This window comes from Amphiprion ocellaris, chromosome 17, assembly GCF_022539595.1.
Source record: "Amphiprion ocellaris isolate individual 3 ecotype Okinawa chromosome 17, ASM2253959v1, whole genome shotgun sequence".
Taxonomy (NCBI): Eukaryota; Metazoa; Chordata; class Actinopteri; family Pomacentridae; genus Amphiprion; species Amphiprion ocellaris.
The window spans coordinates 12,625,196-12,647,894 of NC_072782.1; the positions used below are offsets into that span (position 1 = coordinate 12,625,196).

A 22,699-nucleotide genomic window follows, 5' to 3' on the forward strand; every position below is an offset into this window, starting at 1 on the left:
CAGATTTCCTATGATTTGTTCAATTAATGATAATGTCTAGTCAGTCAATCAAAAGTATTAATTTACACATTGACCTTTAAAAAGGTCAAAATTGTAAATAATGTCCACATAAAAAAATTAAGTAATTCAATATTTTTGCAACATGTGACTGTCAAATTACATTTTCTCTATATTTATATCAGCAGAAACGTGATTAATTTATATATTTGACATTGTTTGAAAGACAAATTAAGTACACTATTGACTGAAATTTAATTACATAAAATCTATATTTCTTTGAGTTCTACCCCAATTCAAACTGCCCCCATTTCTGTTGAAAAATAACATTAATTTTCTTTATTATTAATTAATTTTATAGTTGTTATACGTAAAGCAAAACATTGTTAAAATGCTTTTATCATCTTATTGTAAATGATTAGCATAAATGTAAATAGCATAATAAAAAAGAAATGCTATTTTTTTTAAAAACTGAAAAGTACATTTAAATCAATCTTCACCTCAAACTCATAAAATCTTAATCAGCTGTAAGCAGTTACATAATCATCTAAACCGCTGTGCCTTCTGGTTTATGTAATTTATATATTCTTGCTCTTGCTCTCCATGAATCTTCTTTTTTGCAAATAGAAAAGAAAGTTTTTTTTTCCAAGAACACACAGAATCATTTAAGAATACAGAAATGTGAAATCAATAAAAAATTTAAAAATAGCAACTTAAAGAATACAAAACAATTTCTCAATAGCCAGTCTTTGTTTTTTTTTATTGTTTTTAAATAGGTATCTGATGTAGATTTTTATGTCAACAATTCAAAACAGAACATTAATATAAATGTTTTTATCTTTTAATCCATTGCATAAATGCAAATTGCATAACAGAACACTTATGTAATTTTTTTTAAAAAAAGGATATCTAAACCATTCCTGAACCCATAAAATCTCAATAAAGTAAGCTGTAGCATAAGCATCTAAACTGATGTGCCTTCTGGTTTATCCCATAAATCTAATTTTACTTTAACTTTCTGTAAATTCCTTGTTTCCACAAAACAAAGCAAAAAATAGCAATAGTGTTCAGCAGACCAGTAACTAAACTGAAACAGGTAATCATCTCATCTGTGAATGTGTTTGGATTAACAGAAGCATACAGCAGCAACAGTGTTAAAGCCTTCAGTAACATCTGTATGGCTCATCCAGATGTGAATACCCACATATCACTCGATACAGTCCTATATACAATTTTTAACTTTAAATGTTAGGGGAGTAGCAGGAGAACCCAGGCACAGACTCAGGGAACTGGCAGACACGTGATGATAGGAAGACCTTTTATTTAACTAGAAATGAAACCAATACATAAATGGAGCATAGAACTAGGGGAACAGAACAAAATCAAACTATTCTAAACTCAACAAACCAACACTATGAGTACAAAAACAGAAGCCTACTAAATTAAACTAAACTGAATCAACAAAACTAAGCTCAGGAGGGTACTCACAAGATGGAGAAAAACTGAACACAGAGGGGGAAAACAGGCTGAGGGAATCAAGGGGCAGACAGAGATGAGAAAGGACAATAGGCTGGAGACCGAAGTAAGGCTGGGGAGAATATCAGAGTCCATGTGGGGTAATCCAAAGGAGGGGAAAACAGAGTCCAAAAGTGGGAAAGCAGAGTCCATGTGGGTCTCTGACGCAGCAGGGAGTGAATGAAAGCACAGAGCTTAAATAGATGGAGGTGAGGTGGAGAACAGGTGAATGGAATTAACTAATTACTGCAGCTGATGTGCATTACAGCAATCAGCAAAGTGCAGGCAGGTGAGTGAGACGATGGGAGGCAGACAGACAGATGCAGAGACCAACAAACACAAACAGAGGGAGCCAGAGGGACAAGACAAGGAGAGAGAGACAACAGGGAGAGACAGAAATACAAAAGAGACAGATGACAAAGACAGGAAGAAGAAGGGAGAAGGAAGGAAAGAGGAAGGAGAAAGAAAGGCAGGAGCTGGAACAGGGATCATAACATTAAATATCCAATTTAAGGCTGCATTGACAGATTTTGCCCCCTGAAAAGGACAAATGTGACAAATAAATCTGACAAGTATAATCTAAATTTACACTTTTTTTAAAATTCAGTTTTTGTCTCCTCCAAGTCCTGAGAAAACAATTTCCAAGTGTTTGCCTTCTTAAATGTTTGTATTTCTTCACCAGCTAGTTTTTAGTAGTTCGAAATGAAGAGGAGTCAAATAAAGAACGACTGTCTTGTGCTAAATTTGCAGAACTTCTGACTGGTGATGAAGAGCCAGAGGTTCCTGTTTTGCTTCAAGCTCTTCATGAATCACTCTCCATTGAAATAAGTGACTTGAAAAACTGGTAGAACATTGAGTCCAGTATAATCAGCTCACATAAGATGCCTCTAAGTTAATTTAAAAGTGTGAAAATACATCAGCAGCTTCAACAAGACACTTTACATCCAAATCAGATTATTACACTCCTTGGTTAGACTGATTCAGACCTTTAAGATAAGCTTACAAATCTGGGAAAAGTGGGGACCAGAGCTACAAACATTAGTCTAGCTTACAGTACATTTATTTCTGAAGGCTCTCTGAGTATATATTGCCAGACATGGCAAGCTTTTATTTTAACTCGACGCAGACTGAAGACCTAATTTCAAAGTTGGTGCAAAAGAGCTCCAGGAAAGTGTTTAATGCTCTCCAGCTGCACCCAAAGGATAAAGCTCGCCGTCAAAAAAGCCCATATGCCTTCCACCAACAGCACCAGGTGCCCCACATATCAAAGATTGTCATGACAGGCATATCCACTCTTTCAAGGTTTTAGTGCAAATTGCCCTCGGGGCTCAGACCAGCACTGATGAGGAGGTATTAAGGACAGCAGTGGCAGAAATAGAAGGAAGAAGAAATCTACAATTCAGAACCCCTTAGTTGCACTTTATGAGACAGTACATCCAGACTGTGTCTCCGGCTGGGGGCCCCGCTGCCTGAGGTAATGTACAGAGATTAAAGGCTGGTGAGTCAAAGGAGACGCAGCACACAACACATCACTCTGACAGCACTTTATCAAACTCTTACATGTTAAAGCTTATACCAGAAATAGCAAAAACCAAAGCCGCCTTTAACGTTAGACACTTTTATAAATGCAATTCACCAGCTCCACGTTCACTTTGCCCTTCTCTGTGTAGACTCAGGACATCTCAGGACCTGCAACCCACGAATGACTCAATTTACCCTCCTCTGCACTTCCTTGGAAATCCATAAAACTAGAAATGAGGAGGCAGTTCAAAAAAAAAGTCTCTTTCTAAGTCGGTTGTCTTAAACGGGAACACTCATTCAACATTTTGTCAGAGGTCTCAGTGCTTGTAAGAGAGTTGATATACTAGGTGAGACAGTATTTGCACAAGGGTTAGTGAATGTTTCACTCACGGATCCATGTTATTCTTAGGATCCTACTTGACAAAATAGCAAACACTAATTTAAAATTAGACATAGATACTTGAGAGATGGATTACTGAGCACACACATTAAAGGTACACATATAAAAAATAATCCATTAGCAAAAGTGCAAAGAGTTAAAAATGCTAAATAAATAAATTTTCAAAGTGTTTTTTGTCCTGTAGCAGAACTTCTGTAGCCTAGTTGTTTAAAACATGGGATGGATTACAGAGTATTTTCTTTGTCTGCATAAATGTGCACTGTTAAAATTATTAGATGATTTTTTTATGATATCTAACAACATTTATTTGTACTTGTCAATAAAAAAATCTATTCACAGTGTTTGTGAATTGCTCCATTGTGTTGTCCTGAGGTATTAAAAATGACACTACTAAGTTGATCTTAACAGATTTTCATGTCATTGCACCGCTTCTAACCAAATAGTACAATGTCCCCAAAACTGCTATAATTAAGTCCTAAATACTGCATTCCTATGAATGAGCATACACATACTGAGACATACATGTACACATAAGAACTGAAAGAATTCGGAGTGGCAGTGGAATGTTTGAGAAAGTGAATATCAATCTAAAGAGAAAACCAGCGTTAGTGAAGTATTCGAGTCTTATCATTCCAATCCGTGGATGGTGATAATAATCACGCCTTTTAGCACTGACAGGCACAGGCAGGCAGAGATAAGCCTTTCACCTCAGTCAGCATTTATCTCAGGCAGGGTGTAATGATGACTAACAGCCCCTAGATGGCAGAAGGCAGACCACAAACGGAGGCAGCTTTGAAGTGCACCAGAGGAAGGAAGTACTCAGCAGTGAATTGCTTCCTGACTGCTTAGATGATTCCATTTGATGTTGTGGGAAACGCAGAAATATGGGCTGATCTTAATTTTTTATTGAGTTTAAAGGAATTTCACAGGATCCCAGGGTGAAGAGGCAGATATCTATGGCTGTAGAGCTACATGTTTCTGATGTGTAGTTACTGGTCTCACCAATCTTCCAAGTTTTTATTGTTCTCCTATGTGTTGTTTGATTGATTTCTCTCTGCTATTCTTAAGTGTCTGTCCTTTACCCTCACCCTAGCTGGTCGAGGCAGACGGCCGCCTTCACTGAGCCTGGTTCTAATCTGAAATCTTTGCATTTGTTGTGTTTCTCTACATAACATAAAATTGTAATGTCATCAACTTATGATGCGAAGTACCTTGAGATGAGTTACGTTGTGAATTGGTGCTATATGAATACAGCTGAAATAAACTGAATTGAATTGAATCACGTCTAATTAAAGGCCCACCAGCTTTTGGATCACAGGAAAAATAACTCATATTTATGTACACACATACGTCTCAATTCCCTCTTTAAATCCTCCTGGAGAAAGTCGAAAGGATTTCATTTTATATGAGCAATTATTTTGGGGCTTTCTGGATACGGGGTGATGGGATCTGTGGCCTTCACCAGGGATGGGAAGCTATATAGAAAAACATTTACCAAACCAGACTGTGTCTCTGCGATCCAGGCTCACTGTACATTTTACTCCCAGTTGTGTGTGTTACTATAGAAACGGTCAAATGACAGTCCCCACGCAGGGAGCCAATGGACGGCCATAGTAAGGTGTCTGGTTACTCCCAGTCAGCCCACGCGAGCTGGGCTAGGGAGGGGTTATTCCGCTCCTCAGCAGCGATGGTAACTTGGCTTCGCTGGAAGAGAGAGCTCAATACACTTTAGTGGCCATCCAGCGAGCAATTTCCCAAAGAGGAGATTTGTTCTTTCTTTCTTTTTTTTTTTTTATTAAAGCTGCAGCACCTCCTCGGACAGCAGTGCCTGCGGTGTGGAGGGTTTTTCTATGCGGCGGCTGCGTGGAAAGGTAAACCTGTTGCCTCGCCGCCGTGAACTCCACTGCTATCCAAGATGTTGCTTTGTGGATGGGATGGCGTCCGGTGCCGTTGGTGTGCGCACTCATAGCCCCGTCGAAGTGTTTCCCTCTCAAGTGATTTTGTAGCTCTTCTTGGACGGTAAGTTTCTCCTCAAACTGCTCAAAAAGTGATGTAAGTAAACTTTGCGCTGTTGTTGCTAACTTTTAGCCGTTGAGAACAGTTGAAGGGAAGCTCAAATGCCGACGCTTCTTTTATCTCCCTAACGTTGACACGGCTGTTAGCTAGCGACTAAATGTCCTGTTAGTTGATATTTAACTTGTGTGTTTCGACTTTATGTCGTGTGAACGTTACAACGACACAACCCCCGGTGCTGTCTGGCATGGGGCATCTTTGGTTTAACCGCACCAGTAACTGTATTTTAAGTTAGGGAGGGAGGAGACCGCTACTAAAAGAACACTAAACTAGCTAGCTAACTGCTGTCAGCCTCATCCACCTGCACTGTTGGCAGATTCTGGAGAGAACATTTTAGCAAACATCTTCACTCCAGTTTTACCTTAAAGCCTTTTAGTGGCATAATGTGTCACTCCAGACTGAAGGGTTTATGGGGGCAGTAAGGAGGCAGCTTGTACCCCCTCCCCCTTCATTACCATAGAAAAGTAGTAAAGTTAACTCAAAGTCAAAGGTCAGTGTGTGGACTGAAGAAGTAGGTGGTGGGGCTGAATAACATGAACATTCCCATCTAAAGTGGCTCCGATGGAGGAGATGTGAGCATCATCGTAGGAAAAAATGGGGAAAACAGCCAGTGGGTTGGGTTTGTGTGTGTGTTGGGAAGAGGAGGGGAGGAAGGTTGGAGTGAGGTTTTTGCAAAACCATGCTCTGCTTGTCACGGTACTCATAGCAACCCTGTGATTAACAGAAATGGAGCGGATGAGGTCGAGACCAAAATGAGAAGTAAGGGCTGTTGGTCCAGAGCTGGGCTGATAGTCAACAAAATAGTCATGGCTCTCCTCGCTGGTTCTGACCTGGGCTGTGCTGGAAAAACAAAACACCAACACAACGGAGTACCATACTGGTTAGGTAGACAGGCCTAACTGGAATGTGCCAGGTTCAGGTTAGTTTAAGAGTAATCTGGAGGACTGCGTCAGCCTAATTGCATAAATTGTAGGAAGGTTACGAACAATGAAAACAACTGGGTTTTCCCTTTTATTTTAGGTGAGTCACTGCTACTGCTCCATTCGCACTACTGTTTTCTTCACAGGAAGCTTGAGTAAGACACAGCTGTGAATACAACCACAATCCCGGTTTTCGCAATGAGGAAGAATATATTAAATATTACCAAGGACTTAACGATGGGGTTTCAAACTGTAAGTCTCAGTATTTTATCAGCTGAGTAGCATACAGTCTGGTTTTGGTCTGCTATATGCATTTTGAAAGATCATTCCTTACATCATCGGGCATGTTGGCTCAAAATATATCCCGATCAAGGCCTTTCTCAAATTCAAAACACATTGTGTGTGTTCTGAATTTGAAACGTGCTTGCAGGATGCATAATTCAGTATGATTCTGGGAATAGAGGTTCACTCAGAGTTTGTTGTTGAATTTTCCTGGCATGAATAACTTCAGGAAGATTTTCACCTCAATGTTGGCGCAGAGTGCCCCTTCTCACTGGCTTCTGTTCCAGATGTGTTTGCCAGCTGAGACCACAGTTCTGATGTTTGGAGGATATGAACAAATTCCTTCTCATATCTTATATTATTAGTTGTGCTTTTGGAAATAGAATTGGAATCTGGTGTTTTTATGGCAGATTGCTTCGAAAGTACAGCAAGTCTGGTTTTCAAAAGATTTAGGATAGATGTTTTAAAGAGAAAGATTTATGTTCCTGGCAGACATAGAGAGATGAGCTTTGAAAGGCACCAGCAGAAATTGAAATTATGTGTCTGTCTTTTGTTATTTAGCTGATGTACATTTTTTCAGGGTATTGTTTTCAAATCCATTTCATGGGTTGTAGCTATGTCACAGACAGGAAGGTGGGAGGAAAGGAAAAGCTTCACCTAAGTGCAGAGTAGAGCACGCTATCACGTTTCCAGGATTATTTTCTTTAATATCCTTGTGACTGTGGCCAAGACTTTTAAACACTTAGCAACAGCAGCATACTAATCCATGTTAAGTTTTTTCTTTCTAGCTGTGGTGTGGGAATACCTGGGAACAAACATGCCCACTGTTTGTAAAATAAAAAGAGAATGAGTGCTGAAGTGGCAAAGGCTGTCTGCTCTCGCTGTTTTGGGCCGCTGCCTTCTAAGCACCCTCAATAATGAGCAGGACCATAGTCCAATGAGAGAGAAGCTGGCCTGCACAGCAGCCTCAGTCCGGATAAAAAACATTCCACTGTAGGTCTCTGTTGAAATAACGAGGGCCGCAAAACAATCAGTCTTCACAGCACCCGCTCTCCCCATTCTCATGGGTAATGAGCAAGATGGGTAGTATCCCACTTGGCCCCAAACTTCACGCCTCCCATTGACTAGAATGGTTAACCTGCATTCCTGCACAAACATTTAGGCCTGTGACATGCTTACTCATTAACTCTCTTCTCCAAACTCAGATTCATAGAAAGGACATTGTTTCACATATTACTTTCAGAAATAAAACCAAATGCTAATGAGGCTGCTGTCCCAGTTTATACCATAATCTGCACGCATACTTTTCATAATGCCAAACACTGTAAAACTGGTACATTGCTTCCTTTTGTAATGTCATGGGGAGTTGGCGATTGCTGGTTTACCGCTTTTTTTTTCTACACTGAAATATGTCCACACAAATTGGATGGATCGCCATGAGACTTTGTACAGACATTCATGGTCACAGAGATTTTTTATGGGATACCACGAGCAGCTTGAGAGATATGTTCAAACCCTTTTCACTGCCAGTTTCTGAAAGTTGCAACTTTTTTTTAGGTACAGTTCACCCAATTCCAATTTCATAAAGGTGTGGTAAAAAGAGTTCAACAAACTATGTTCATCCAACAAGTACTTCTGTTGGAATATTTTGGCACCTGTAAGTTCCTGTAATTTTAATTGTGAAATTTGAACTTCAGTGTGCTACAAGCAAACAGTCAAACACACTAGTGCTTTGCAGTTAGCAGTACCTATGTATAGGAACACCATGTAATGCAGTCAAATCTCAAGTGGCACATGATGTTCTACCTTTCTTTGTGTCTTCGCCAAGTCTGTACACCTGCCAAGCAGTGTCAGATAAGTATAATGTCTGCAGCTTTGCAAGTTTGCCTGCCATTGAACACAGATGCAACATGTGGTTTAAAAGGTCACGTTAGCTTTCTTAAAATAATGTAAAATTCTACTTTGCAAATGAAGCTATTGTGATTTGTTCTTCATTTTTGGGGGAATCTAGAGGTAGGAATCAGGTGGGAGAAGGGCTGAAGTAGAGAAAATGGAAAACCACATGTGTAGTGTATGTTTATGCTATTTGTGTTTTTGATAAAACAATATCATATACTAAGAAAAGTTTTCGTTAAGGCCACTTTTACTGTAGATGACTAATGATCAAATTTAATGTCGTGCTCAGGTACCAAGGCGAGACCTGACTGATATCTGATTGAAGTTGTGTAGGAGTAATGCCTTATTTCCTGCTTGTTTGTGTGGCAAATTTTGATTGATAAAATCTAATTTAAAAGCTGTCATCTAGCAAGTCCGTTTATACTCAGTACTGTGTTTTTTGTGGTCAAACGGTAAAAAATAGCCTGCAAAAGTTCAAAACACCCGAAAATGTTGATTTGTGTTCAGTCAGGGAATCAGAAAAAAATCAATAACATAATTTTTTCTTTTTAGACTTTCCCACAACTTCCTGTTAGTGCTATTTTTGTGGCCAAATATTAAGAAATTTCATCCCAGCACATGAAACTTCGAGTCTCTGAGATCTGATCATATAAAGGCAGAAAAAGTACAGGGGCAAAAAAAAAAAAGTCTGCCACTAGCAGTAGATTTCCAGCATTGTTATATAGATACAGTTGAACTGATACCACAAGAAAAGGTGAATATGGGAACTTTTTTTCTGGGTAAGCCAAGTGCAAAGTAGATAAGACATGACTGCAGCTTTACTTGTTTTAAGGACTGCCAATCTTGGGAATCTGTCTTGTAGTGTTTAAAGGAGGTAAACCATCTTCTCAAAGGAAATGATATTCGAGTTAAGATGCTGTTGTGGCTTGTCTTTGAAGACTTTTCCTCATAAACTCTGATTCTCCCAACTATTTTAACTTGAATTGATACAACTGCAATACACTTCAGTATGTTTTCAGCCTTGTATGGTATACTGTGTTTTCTGAATCGTTTGCATTGCTCAAGACATTTGCAAATTTGCGTGGCAGCATGTGTGACATTTTATTGTATAGTTTGCTTTATAGCTGGAACATTTGTAGGGTCTTCATTTTTCTATACTGGAGATATTGCAGCACCCACTTAGACATCAGACCAATACAGACTTTAGCATCTTTGTTTTTGTATAACACACATGTATTTTTAATCATTGGATGTGTAAATATGCACTTTGTGCTGATCATTTCTGCTTAGCTTGAAGTACTCTGTCAAACTGGAGCTTCCTGTTTTGCTCACATTGGTATCATGCCATTGCAGTACTGGGTAGACTAGACACCATTGTTACTGTAGTACAGTACCTGGAGTTCAGAGGGAAACTGACACATGATAGAGGACCTCACAATGCTGATTCTCAGCTGGTTGATGGCATGAATCACACACATCCACTTTTAATTATAGATGCTAGTTTTGTTTCTATACAGTTACAGCTGAGAAAAGGTACGGTAACTTAATAAGATATGTTACATTTGTGGCTTTATTTGGATATTTTAAATTAAATTGTGTAAGACAGCCAGTGTATGGGTCATATGAGTACATTCAAAATTTCCCTCTCAGGCATAGCAGGTTTTAACATATGTCTAGCAAAGTCTATGTTAAGTAGTGTAGATGTACTGTTGTGTGATATTGGTTCATTACCATGAATTCTACACCAGCTGTGCATTAGCTATGCTGTCCACAAGGTGATATAAACTACCTAACTTTTGAGCTTGTCCCAGTTATAGTTTTTACGACATGTGATCAGGAAACAGAAGTGTGGATTAATACTTATGTTCACAGCAGCAGGCAGCTTTAAGACCACACCAAAAACAGTGGCATTTTGCTTTTCTAGATTATTGTCCATTTCAGCTGCAAGCTGCTGTCTTAACTCTCAGAGGTTTTGAGAGGCCCAGAGTAATAAACTGCTACTTTGTTGAATGTAACACAAGTGAAACTGGGTGTGTGTCTGTGTATACATCATGTGCTTGTGCGACCTCCTCAGCTGCAGAGTATGATAAGACAGTATTATTTCGAAAATGTGGGAGTTTGCCCAAGGGCACAAAAGAGGGCACAATGTTGATGAGCAACTCGCACGTAAACACATTGATGCTTGAGGTTATTGTAGTGACATGGAAATGTGGTCCATCTACTTTCTTCTTTGACTGTCAGGGTGGCCAGGACAAGTAGAATGTGGATTTCTTACAGGACTAAACTTGCTTAAGGATTAAAATTTAGTAGAAATAGAACATGCAATCAACTTATTTTCAACAGTTTATTTTAACAGAAAATTGTAATTATTGGCACAGTACTTGCCTGGGTGAGTTTAAATTTAAAAGTGTATATTATATTGCTCTAACTAGAACAGTAAGTATAACTAGTAGATGCTATGTGTTTAATGGACAGATCTGACCTTGTGCCAGAGGTTCCTATCATTTATTGCAACATGTTATGTTTCAGTCTTTTTCTGTGGCTTTCAGATTGTTAGAAATGTGTGTATATGTGTAAAGCAGATCTGACATAGTCCTTTTTCTTTCCTTGTGCAGAGAAGATGCACGTGTCTCTCGCAGAAGCCTTGGAGGTCCGAGGAGGTCCGCTCCAGGAGGAGGAGGTCTGGGCAGTGCTCAGCCAGAGTGCAGAGAGCCTCCAGGAACTTTTTCACAAAGGTAGGAACATGTGGAATCAGGTACAATAAAGGCATTTCTTAGTAATGGTTGTACATGCACATAGATCCTGTTTCAAGCCTTTGTCTGTCACTGGTATTTTGTCTTTAAACCTAAATGAACAAATTTGTTGCTTAGTTTTAAATGAAGGTGCAGAACAGGAATCTTGTGGTGTGCAGATCCTGTGAATTCCCAGTGTCAACTTGTATGTTTAAATTGGTGGGATCACTCACTGTCATTTTTGTCCAATAATTTGTTAGTGTTTTTGCTTGCGGTAGTGGATTGATAACCCAAAATAATCTATCATAATAACGCAGAAAGAGGTAATGTAAATGAAGTTGAACAAGAAGTGACTGAGGTAGGTTTAGTTTTGGAGACACTGCACAGGATGTGAGTCATCAGGCATTGCAGTACCCTCCGTGTTGTTTAAAAGTTTGGGTGGTGCCTAGTTTTATACAAAACTCCAGTCAGTGCACCTAATTACGCAGGCCATAATTGTGTCATCTAAACTGTTGACCATTGCCTGTGAGAATTTCCATGAAGCTGTAACTTAGATCTGTCAGTGTATGCTTCTACCTAAACCAGCTTGAATTCAGCTTCTGGTTTTGCAGACGTTTGCAGATAATCCTGGCGTGCTTTAGGAATTCTCTCTTATCAGTGTGGCCTGTGAATTTTCCCCTCATGCCGAGGTCACATTTGCAACAACTGGACTGTACAGTCGCTCTTGAACAGTGTTTTAGTGATTAAAGTTTGTGAGATAAAGTTCTGGAATTATTAAGGACAAGCTGCAAAGATGGAGTATTTTTGATTATTTTAGTCTTTACATAGTATTGTGCTGCAGTGATTGTGATCGTTAACACACCCTTGTTTTTCCTTTTCCAATGGGTAGTTGTGTAGCTATACTGAGTAAATTGTGTCCTCTCATGTGTGCAGTTTTAGACTTCTGCTAAGTGAAGCTAAAATTTGAATAGCAGATGTCAGACCCAGCTATTATATAGTCACTGAGCTATGTTAAGAAGTCTTTTTACCACAAGAGGGGATTAATAACAGCGACCGTAGAAACTTTGACTGAAACTGAAATTTGTCAGAGACTCTGCTAGATGTCCTGGCCGACAGCTACAGTTTAATACAATGGATGAGCGGAATTGTTGCTGATTTATGCTTAAACACAACTTAAAAAAGAAAAAAGGCAAAATCTTTGTTTTTTGTATTTTGTTGTGTGTAGCACAGTAAAATGAAGTGTGAGATTTCAGACACTGTAAATGTCCTCACAACACCAGCATGCTTTTTTTTTTCTCTTGTGCAAACAGTAGTGGTTACCATGTTTGTATAAGAACGATTTGTTTGAATAAGTGATGTGCAAGTATTTGTGATTAGTTAGATGGACTTCTCCTCGTGATCTTCAAGATTATAGAGAATTTTTTCTTTCTGTATGTTTTTTTTTTCTCGGTTTAGTATTTCTCTGTTAGTTTTTGTGTTCAGTACTTTACTCCTTAATCATTTTGTATGTGACTATTGTCCTGTTTGCTGAGGAATTTAATGCATGGTACATAGTACAGGTTGTATACATCTACTTGCATTGGACAGAGTGTGGGTACAGAACAGCCTCTTAGTGTAGTAGTGCAGAATTATTCCCTGCCCTTAATAGCTCAGGTAGCAGCTTATCAGCCTGACAGACTACGTTGTTATGGGATAAAGAACTTACAGTTGTACAATTTGCTGTCCTTTGAAATAAGTAGGGAATCAAATGGTGCATGCCCTAGTCATGTTTTCATTTTTTTTTGTATTAGGTATTCCTCTGGTATGGTTTTTGCTTTTATCTGCAGTCTATTGAAACTGTTAATTAATGAATAGCCATTAAACCACAAATTTGCTCAGGCTGAGTCATGGGATTCTGCTCAGCACTGTGACTGCTTATCCAGAGCAAAAGCTTTGTGTAGAATACACCTAGTAACCCACTCTACGTTTGAGTAAGATCTCCAAATGGTCACGAGTTTTAAACAGGAAACTTATATTTACTTAGTAAATTCCAGCTTTTGAAAGCAGATATTTGGTGCCTCAAATCGAGTTACTCTGTCCGTCTCTCTGCTCCTCTCAGAGTCAAGTATCAGTCAAAGAAAAGAATTTTGCAGCGCTGCTCAAACATTCCTTTGTATATTTTTAAAACGTTCTCTAACCATAGCATTGGCTGTGGCTTTGTAAGAAAAGAGAATTACGCTGTGTAGCCATTCCTTTCTGCTTCCATGCCTCAACAGTTATTTTCTTGCAGGCTAAGAAAGCAACATGTGTTTTTGTTTACTTCAATCATCTTGTCTTTCCATAAATGCCAAAGCCTTAGCGAGAAGCATCCACTGTGGTGGAATATGTCTACAGTTGCTGTATTCAGGCAGCAAATGCTGAGATAAAAGCTGATGCCAGTATTGAGCTTTAAAACACAGTGTTTAGATTTGTGTTTACATGGCAGTGACTCAGAATTCAAGTAAAGTAAGTCTGGTATATCGTATTTGTTTTGTTCCTCTCCAAATGTCAATTTGTCTGTTTCTGTCTCCAGACCCTGCAGCCATGGGCTTCATTATCTCTCCCTGGTCCCTCCTGCTCATGCCCTCTGGAAACATCTCATTCACAGACGAGTATGTCACCCAGCAGGACTTAAGAGCCTTCACAGCTCCAGAGGTCCTGGATGGGGCCTCCTTGACTTCCATTTCTGACATAGAGAAGGTAAAAACTATAATAAAACCCCACATGATTACAGAACCTGACAGATTGTTTAGTCTAGGGTTGTGTTTTATCGCATTTTCGCAAATCTTGTGTTAATGCTCCATCACATGACATGTCATCCAACTAAAGTCCCCTGCTGTCCGCTACCTAATGTGTGTATCATAATAAATTGGTTTAATGAAATTTGTTCCTCAGAAAACATTTGAACAGCAGATTTTAGAAAGTATTTTATACCTGCATCCTTTATATCCATGTTTGCTAGCTTACAATGTTTGTCTTTTCTGCCTTTTCAGTGGAACAGGGTGAAACCAATTGTAGGAATGTATGTTGTCACCTGTGTGTACATGTAGGTGATAAAAACAAAACAGGAGCCCGCCCAGAAATATTGCCCTATAGCTCTACTTGTGTTGCTTGAATTATTTAGCTTTTAATAATTGCTAAATTGCACAGCTTATAGTAGGTAAAAACCATTGTGTGACGATTTTTCACTTGTTTTGTTGATGCCAATCAATGTTTTCCCTGGTAGTCACAGATTCAACGGTGCAATGAATGACATGGAAAATTGCACGTAAACAAATGTGACGTAGCTCCTTTTGTTGCACCTGCAAGTTTTCTGCTACTGGCATCTTGTATTTCAGCAGTTTCTGTCTTTGAGTGGAAAACTCATTGCATCTAGTAAAAATAGCCATTATCTCTTTTAAATGATTGTGTCAAATGGTGGGCATAGAAATCACTCTCAGGTCAATCAGGTACTTGGTTAGATGATGACATTCAGAGCTGAACTTGTGAGCAACCATATTATCTGTTGCAATGCAGAGAACCACCACACCCCCTCATTTTCACTCTGCGCCTCTGGTAGAAGAGCTAAAAGCTTGCATGACTGGATTCCCGTCTCTGGAACAGCCCCACAGACCTCAACACGGTTTTGTGCTGAGTCAGTTTTCCAGCCCTGGGCCCGTCTCCCTAGCTGAGTTATTTCAGTGTAGAAAATATATTCTGTTTCCTTCATTATCAGACTGTGGGTAAATATACGTCAGCTGCAAGTGCCACGTTTTTCCTTTTTACTTTTTAACATATGGAATTGTATTGTTGCTTTTAATTGGTTGGCTTTTAAGTTTCCACATTTTCTGAAAGTGTTAGTGTGCCTTTAAATTTGTGCTGTGAGATCTGTTCCTGAAAGACCTTGAAGGCTATGTTGCATTCTTTGGCAATCCCTGAATTATTCTTTCCTCTACCAAGCCCAACATTCAAGGGAAGTAATTTCTCTCCCAAGCAATGAGTGGAGCGTAATAAGGAGAGGAAAATGGAAAAATGTTTTTGGATTTAGACTGAAAGTCCCCTTCTTTTCCTGTTTAAAAAAAAAAGAAGAAAAAAAGAATTTCACTTCAGCAGTTGTTGAGCTTTAATCCAATTCTCTTTCTTTCACACCCAGCAGTTTGACTTGTTTTTTTAAGGTTGAGTGCTTGTTTTTTCTCAATGAAGCAAAACCTCTACATTCCTCATCTTTCTGTGTTCACTGTTGTTCTCTTGTTTGTTTTTTCTTCTTTTTTTATTTATCAGACAAATATCATTGAAGTATAATTCCACTTCTGTTGGCCTAAGAGATGTTCTTTTTTACAGATGCACATGTACTCTCTGGGGATGACGTTATTCTGGGGAGCCGACTACGAGATCCCCCAAAGTCAGGTAAATCAGCTGTAATTATACTTAATTTTTTACCCATACAAAAATCGCTTTTCATGACATTTGATAGAACAAACCGTGCCCAACAAACTAGACAGTCAGTAGAAAATAAGATGCAGGCATATGAATGTTCACATAGTTTAAAAGTGTTGCGATGTAGAGCCTTCTCCCAGTGCAGTGCTTGTATGATCTGACTAAAGATATGGCATATGTTGTTTATCTAGAACACTTGGCAAGCACATTAAAAGTAGCCACACCCAAACTGATTGTTTTCCAAGGATTAACAGTATCTGCTGTGCCAAAAATGCTGGAATCACACAGAACTCAAGGTAACTCAAACCGAGGCCGTCACATGGGTATAGTGTGGCCAAATAGTAACAATAGCATGTGTGACAAAGCAGTTTGCATGCACGTAGTATACACATTTTTACCAAAACAAAAAATAGCCACACATTAAATCCCAAGGCCTCATGATAACCTCATATTAAGTCGCTGTATTTCTAGTGCATATGCCTTTTTAAAATGAGTATTGCACCTGAGTGCTTCTTCTGGATTTGTGCGCTCTCGAATGTGGAGATGGTCTAGTTCACACTGCACCCATATCCTTTCAAAAGTCAGCCAGCTGTAAAACACAAGCTGCACTGTGTTTTCACATTTGTGAGAAAGCACTGCCCCCAGTTTAGAGGCATCATGACTCACTCAAATTTGTCATCCACTGTGCCTCACTGGAGGGGTCAAGCTTCATCTATTCTCATCAATAGTTTCCCTCACTCATAAAGGAGCTGCTGTGGCTATGCTCATGACTGTGGCAAATACAACATGTCATTGTGTCTGATGAATTCAAAAAAAGTGTCATAAAAGACATGTAGCACTTCAGTAACACTTATAAAACCTATTAAAGTACAAATAATTTAACTTTAGCTACAGTTTGCTTCATAGTGTTCTCTCTGTGCAGTGCTGCTCCACTACCAGAGCTCCTGCAACACTTTAACTCTCCATGAAATCCTTATCTGTAAATATGTGAAGCTCCATCTGAGTTTCTTTCATCTTTTTCTGTCTGTTTTACGACATCCTTCATATCAACAGCTTTCTTGAACTCGATGGGAAGAGAGTACAGATTATCTTAATTTCATAGTTTGTAGGTTTGCACGCTGTTATCCACAGCTCTCTACAAAATGTAAAAACAATGAGAAATAGTAATTAAATAGTTTACAAAGTGAAATTTGAAAGCATTGTTCCAAAGTATATGTCTGTGAGGCTGTACATTAACAGCAGTACTCTGATCTAAATGCTAACATCAACATGCCAGTATGCCAACAGTAACAGTGTGGTTACTGTGGTTTGACAGGCCTCATGTTTAAATTTGATCTTAGTCTGTTATGTTGCTATAATTTGGTAAGTGGTAGTAAAAATGAGGTACAGCTGGGGGTGGGAATGTCATCAGTTTAGCAGGTTGTTTTAAAAAAAGTTAAGGAATTACTGTAAGTTGTTTCTCAGGATATTCAGGATTTTTTCAACTACAGTGTCAATACTTTTTAACCAATTCCTGATAAAACAATACATTTAAAAGTGTGCTGCTTTAGCTCTGATGCAGCTGCCCTTCTCTGTCAGTAGCTCATATTGAATCTAAATGTCTGTACCAGATTTCATTGAAATCTCATCCAGTAATTGTTGAAACATTTATCAACTTCATGTTGGTGCAGGAGGAAAAGTCAGGGAAAAATCATTAGTATTCATCCTTTGGGGGCGTCAAGTGTTATTTCAATCCATCCAGTGGTTTTCGAGATATTTCCAAATAACCAAAACAGAACCAAAGTAATGGACAGACTGATTTTGCCATCACTAGAGCCATGCCAATAGCATAGCTTAGAAAAAACGCACTTGCAGTTATTGAACAATTGTCATGTTCCTGTTCTTATATTTGTATATCCTCATGGACAAATCAAAGTATTTGACAACACCTTGACTGAATAATAGAGAGATTGAACTTTGGCCTTTTAATCTACAGCCGAGATGGTAATTTAAAAGTACATGATCCGTTTGTTTCTTTGCTGGAACAGTTTAGCAGAAGACTCTGAATACAGTGGAAGTCAACATGTTCATGCAGATAGCAATTTCAAAGATACCAGTAAATCTTGTAAAACTGCTCTTGCTACTGTTTATATGTTAATTGTCTTTGTTCTAATTCCTTTGTAGCCCATGAAACTGGGGGAACACCTAAACAGCCTACTGCTTAACATGTGTGATGATGTTACCTTGAGTCGAATGTCGTTGCGCACGGTGCTGGACATCTGCAGCAAACACATCAGAAACTCCAGTTGTGACCCTCCCTTCTCCTATATCAGAAAACTGGTCCGGTTGGTGCTGGGCAGCCTTTCCCAGGTATACAGTGTAATCACAAGATTCAAGAATGACGTTCCTGTCAATTTAGCATATTTTTGTTTTAGATAGTTGTCAGGAAGCCTTCAGTGCAAGTATTTCCTAGCTAACTGTAAATTAAAAGACAATTACATGCTCTGTCAAAGCACAGTAGGTGTGTTGAATTGCTCAACAGATAATGGGGCTCGTGCTGATAGAACGTTCAGTATAGATGTGTCTCAGAAGGAATTTGTCTCTAACCTTTTTTTTTTTGTCTTCCTTCCTTGCCTTTTCACCATCCTTGTCTCAGCTGGATGGTCTGCTGACTGATAGAGAGTCGCTTCCAGAGCGAAGTAAGGAGATTCGAGAGAGGCTGAGGGGCAAAGGCTTGCCCGCAGGTAAGATGAGCTACATTTATATGCGCTGAACTGACATGCAGGAACTTCTCAGTGGTGTAGAAAGAAATTTCCACAGTCGTTAAGATTTATTAGATGACAAAAAATCTTGATGAAGAAGCCTGCTGGTTGTTAGGCCTGGAAATGAGGGAAAAATGTGACTCTTACTGTTTTTGTTTCCCTTTAATCTAAATACAAGCGAGTAAATGTCTCACCAGAACTAATCGGCAGATTGTAGATGGGTAGTAATCCTGAGAATTCTGTAGAGTACATTGACAAACCAAAACATTATGACCACTGACAGATGAATTTAATAACATTCATTTTCTTGTAACGGCATGTCCCCATCTGCAGTATATTAGATGGTAATTGAACAGTTGATTCTCACAGTCATTATGCTGAATGTGGGAGAAATGGCCAGGTGTAAAGACTAGAGCTGGCAGCTTGGTTTTGGGTGTTGTGCTGTGACATGTCTGATCCACAGTGGCTCCACCTCACAACTTACGAGTAACTATTTGTCTTGGTGACAGATACAAAAGGACACCTTCAGAGATCTTGTGGAGTCCATACCTCAGTGGGTTGGAACTGTTTTGGTCCCACACAAAGAACCATCAGCATATTTGTTAGGAGTCCTCATAATGTTTTTGTGGTTCTGTTCTTCTCTCCTGAAAATACACTGACACTTTGAGTGCTTAACAGTACATGTGGTGTGATATGCTTTTGATGCATTCCCAGTTTGTGTTACTTTCATGTAGAGAGAATCAGAGGCCTTGCTTGGCTGTCAAGCCATTAGTCACTTACATCCTCACTCTCTGAGTTTGTGGGAAAAAAACCAAAAGTAGAGAAGGAACAACACACTAAAACCCCGAACCAGATTTAATTCAGGAAAATATGACCAAATCTTCCCAGTGGTTTCTGAGAGAACTCCGGCATTTTTCCAGGCCATGGAAAGGAGAGCGGAGCACAAACGTGGCTGTCGTCCCGATTATGTAAGCACGGCATGGCATTGATTACAGATGCATATTTTGGAGTCACCAGTGAAGCTGCTGGTCTGCTGTTTGTATCAGTGCTTTGTTTCCCTGTTTGAGCACCAGCCAGCCCTAGGGAAAGTACATGCAAAGAGTATTACTCAGTTCGTAAGCGCCTTTCTTTTCAAGGAGCTGCTCTCTCCCTCCTGTCGCTGCAGAGGTTCCAAGTTGTAATTGCTGCTCATGGAACTCTGATATTGTCTTTTTGTTTGTACTGGACACTGTATGTAACCAATGCTTCAATACTGAGCTCCAAATGACAACAGCACTGCCATTAACTGAAAATATGTGTTAACAAAAGACTTTCTTTGACATGTTAGTCCTGTGATTGATTGACTGTCCTGTGTGTGCCCCACCTCTCACCTAATGTTAGCTGGGATAGGATCCAGCCTCTTGTAAAGCTGATGGATGGATGAAAAATAAAAAACATCCTGCTTAAAAATGTTCCTTTTTTTCAGTTTCACTTACTCTAGTTCTTGTGTGCCTCCTCGAGTTCCAGGAAGACAGTCTGACTATCTTTGATGTGTTTCCCAAGCATATGCTTTCTAGATTAAAGCAAGACATGCAGCGTTTTTACAGGACTTAAAGTCTCCCTCTGCTCCCTCGTTTCTGCATTTCTTCCTCTTGTTTTTGCTCTTGTTCATGCAAATGTTTGCCTTCTGTTTGTCTCTTTCTTTCTAAAACAAGTCTTTTGTATGGTGTGCCTGGAAAGGCAAACTTTAAGTTTGTGGACAGTCAAAGAAGGCAGTATTTGTTGTTCAGTTTTTAGGAAGACATAGTCATCGATGCTGTTTCTTTTTAAATGGTGGGGGATCTGCAGAAACATTAAAGTAGCATTTGCTTTTCCTCTTGCTGCTGTTAGTTTACTTTAAATATTAATTAGTTTTATTAGGCACTCATGGCTGTTAGATTTTCACTCTTTGTATAACAGAAATGTCTTACTGCTGCTGTTACTAATTCTATTTGCCATGAAATCTGTAACCATGAAAGATTCTGTTTGCCCCTGACTAAAAGAATTAAACAAATCTATCAATTTAAGAGGGATGTAATAAATCCATTTTATTCTATTGCATTCTCATTACACTGAAAGAACGCAGTCATAAATATGCACTTGTGTAGACTGTTGGATGTAAAGTAAGCAGAGTCCAGCTTGTCAGTTAAGACTGCTGCATTTGTGAACATACTGTATGCCTACCCAATTATTAATTTACTTAAGCTGATTATCTGCATCGAGTCCTTCAGTAGAGAGGCCAGTAGTGGCCACTTGCAGGTGCTCAGTCAGTTGACGCCAAGCCAAAGCAGGAGAAGTCTACAGCTGACAGTGCCATGTCTGGTGGCTGTGTCATGCTGATGGTGTTAGGATGGATGCCAGGTTGGAGAGACACTTAAACATAATGAAGCCTACTGTATTTATTCAAATCAAAATCCCTGTTAATCCCTATTCATCATAAATAACACTTTCTGTTTTGAGTATAAAGTTAATAATGGCACCACTGGGAATGAAGTGTGTGTTTCACATGCCTTTTAAATACCTTCTAAATAGTTTTACTTTTCTAGTGTTCAAGATTTTTTTTAAGTGCTCAGTTATTCTTTGTTTTAAGACTTCAGGAAGCCTGTGCATCTGCACATGGTTTAATTAAATTTCGGTTTTCTCCTGTTCTCAGGGAGGAGTGCCGCCCCCAGGGTTCTGGAGCGCTACAGAGCCAGGACTCAGGAACAAACGTCTCTGAATCGGGGCCTCAGTCGTTCTATGGGCTCGCTGCCAATCCAGGACATGTTGAAGGGGGATGAGGGGGCAGCCCTGCAGTATCCCCCAACTGATTACCACGCCAACTCTGAATTCCCCACAGAACTTTACCCCAAACCCCCCTCACTCCAGCACCAGCACTCCTATCCCTATCTGCACCCCTTTCACCCCCAGCAAAAGGGCCGGCCTATTGAACTGGACCGAAGGTCTTTACACTTCTACAGTGGGGACCTGGGGCCTAGTCAGGCAAGAAAAACCTGGGCTTCCTCTGTGGATTTGGCTTGCATTGATCCAGAGGCTCTTCGTTTTGGGGCTTTGGAGGATGCACGGAGAGGCAGCAGTGCCTTAAGTACCCACTCCATAGGCAGACGCAAATCACCCTTACGGGCATCCAGGGATTCTCACTACCCTGAGTTTGGTGGGCTGAAGACTAGGAAGCCTCATTATCACTCTGCTCTGACTGTTGGCTCGGGCTTCACTGGTGCCTATGACAGGATCAAGGAAAGACAGAGGAAACTGCAGGTGCTACGACAAGCAGTGGATGGTGAGTATGCTGTCTCAATCTAAGAGTACATAATAATGGAGTAGTTCTTAGTCCTGAGACTCAGATAAATAAGATAAATGTGCTTTGAAGTTTTAATGTGATCTTTAGAGTAGACTTGATTTTGTTCCATGGTTCGTTGAAAGGACTAGATGTTGCAATTCCTGGTGTTTATTTATATTTATATTGAAGGAATTCCTTTTACATCTCAGGCCTCAAGCATGAAAATCAAAGTGGTATTAAGTCTTGATGATTTGTTGATAATGTAGATGATCTGCACTTTTAAGCTGACCACTCACAATGGAAAAATTACAACTGTTTTGGCCTTTTCTGGCAGTTGGCACAGATCAGATATAAACAGTACATCTAGCATGCTGTAATGCTACTCACCCCAGCTGACACTGAAAATCTAGAAACCACACACAGCCTGTTTTGCTTCATTGAGACAGGGATTTTTTATTTTTATCTCCACCCTTTTGTTTTTCCCCTTTGCAACACATTACCCATAGCAGTCACCTTGTCTTTAGTAATGTTTTTCTGGTGTCACATCAGAGTTAGTCTGTGTCATTATTTTGTAATGTAGGGTTGCTAGTACCTTGTCAGAACATGTAGTGTGTGGGCTTCTATAACATTAACTTACAACAAGCTTAAAAATCCCACCAAAGCTCTTGGCTTTAGTCTGCAACTGAGACAGTGAAGCAAATTTTCAGTAAAGCATGCTGTTTTTAGCACTCAGCTGTGTCATAAAGATGTAAAGGAAATGTCAAACTGGGTGGTGCAGTGAATTTATCAGGCAATAAAAGTGGGTACAGCAGGGAGCCATCAGCTGACCTGATCTGAGAGGTGAAAATGTGGGAGTAATGGGATGATGAGCAACCAGGCACTCGGACTAG

The 22,699-nt window shown here is 39.5% G+C and overlaps 1 protein-coding gene across 5 annotated transcripts in view; it reads left to right on the forward strand.

Moving 5' to 3' along the window:
* The first annotated feature begins 5,110 nt into the window (after positions 1–5,110).
* ptpn13 (protein tyrosine phosphatase non-receptor type 13) overlaps positions 5,111–22,699 on the forward strand; it is a 50,520-nt gene continuing 32,931 nt past the window's right edge. For 4 of the 5 annotated variants that reach the window (XM_023280873.3, XM_023280874.3, XM_055019338.1 and 1 more), the window contains exons 1-7: positions 5,111–5,452; positions 11,220–11,339; positions 13,888–14,054; positions 15,675–15,740; positions 17,934–18,119; positions 18,406–18,493; positions 21,183–21,809. In XM_023280873.3, the coding sequence (XP_023136641.2) occupies positions 11,225–11,339; positions 13,888–14,054; positions 15,675–15,740; positions 17,934–18,119; positions 18,406–18,493; positions 21,183–21,809 (1,249 nt within the window). In that variant the 5' untranslated portion in view covers positions 5,111–5,452; positions 11,220–11,224. The remainder of the gene's footprint in view (positions 5,453–11,219; positions 11,340–13,887; positions 14,055–15,674; positions 15,741–17,933; positions 18,120–18,405; positions 18,494–21,182; positions 21,810–22,699) is intronic. The other variant, XM_023280877.3, reaches the window with a different exon arrangement.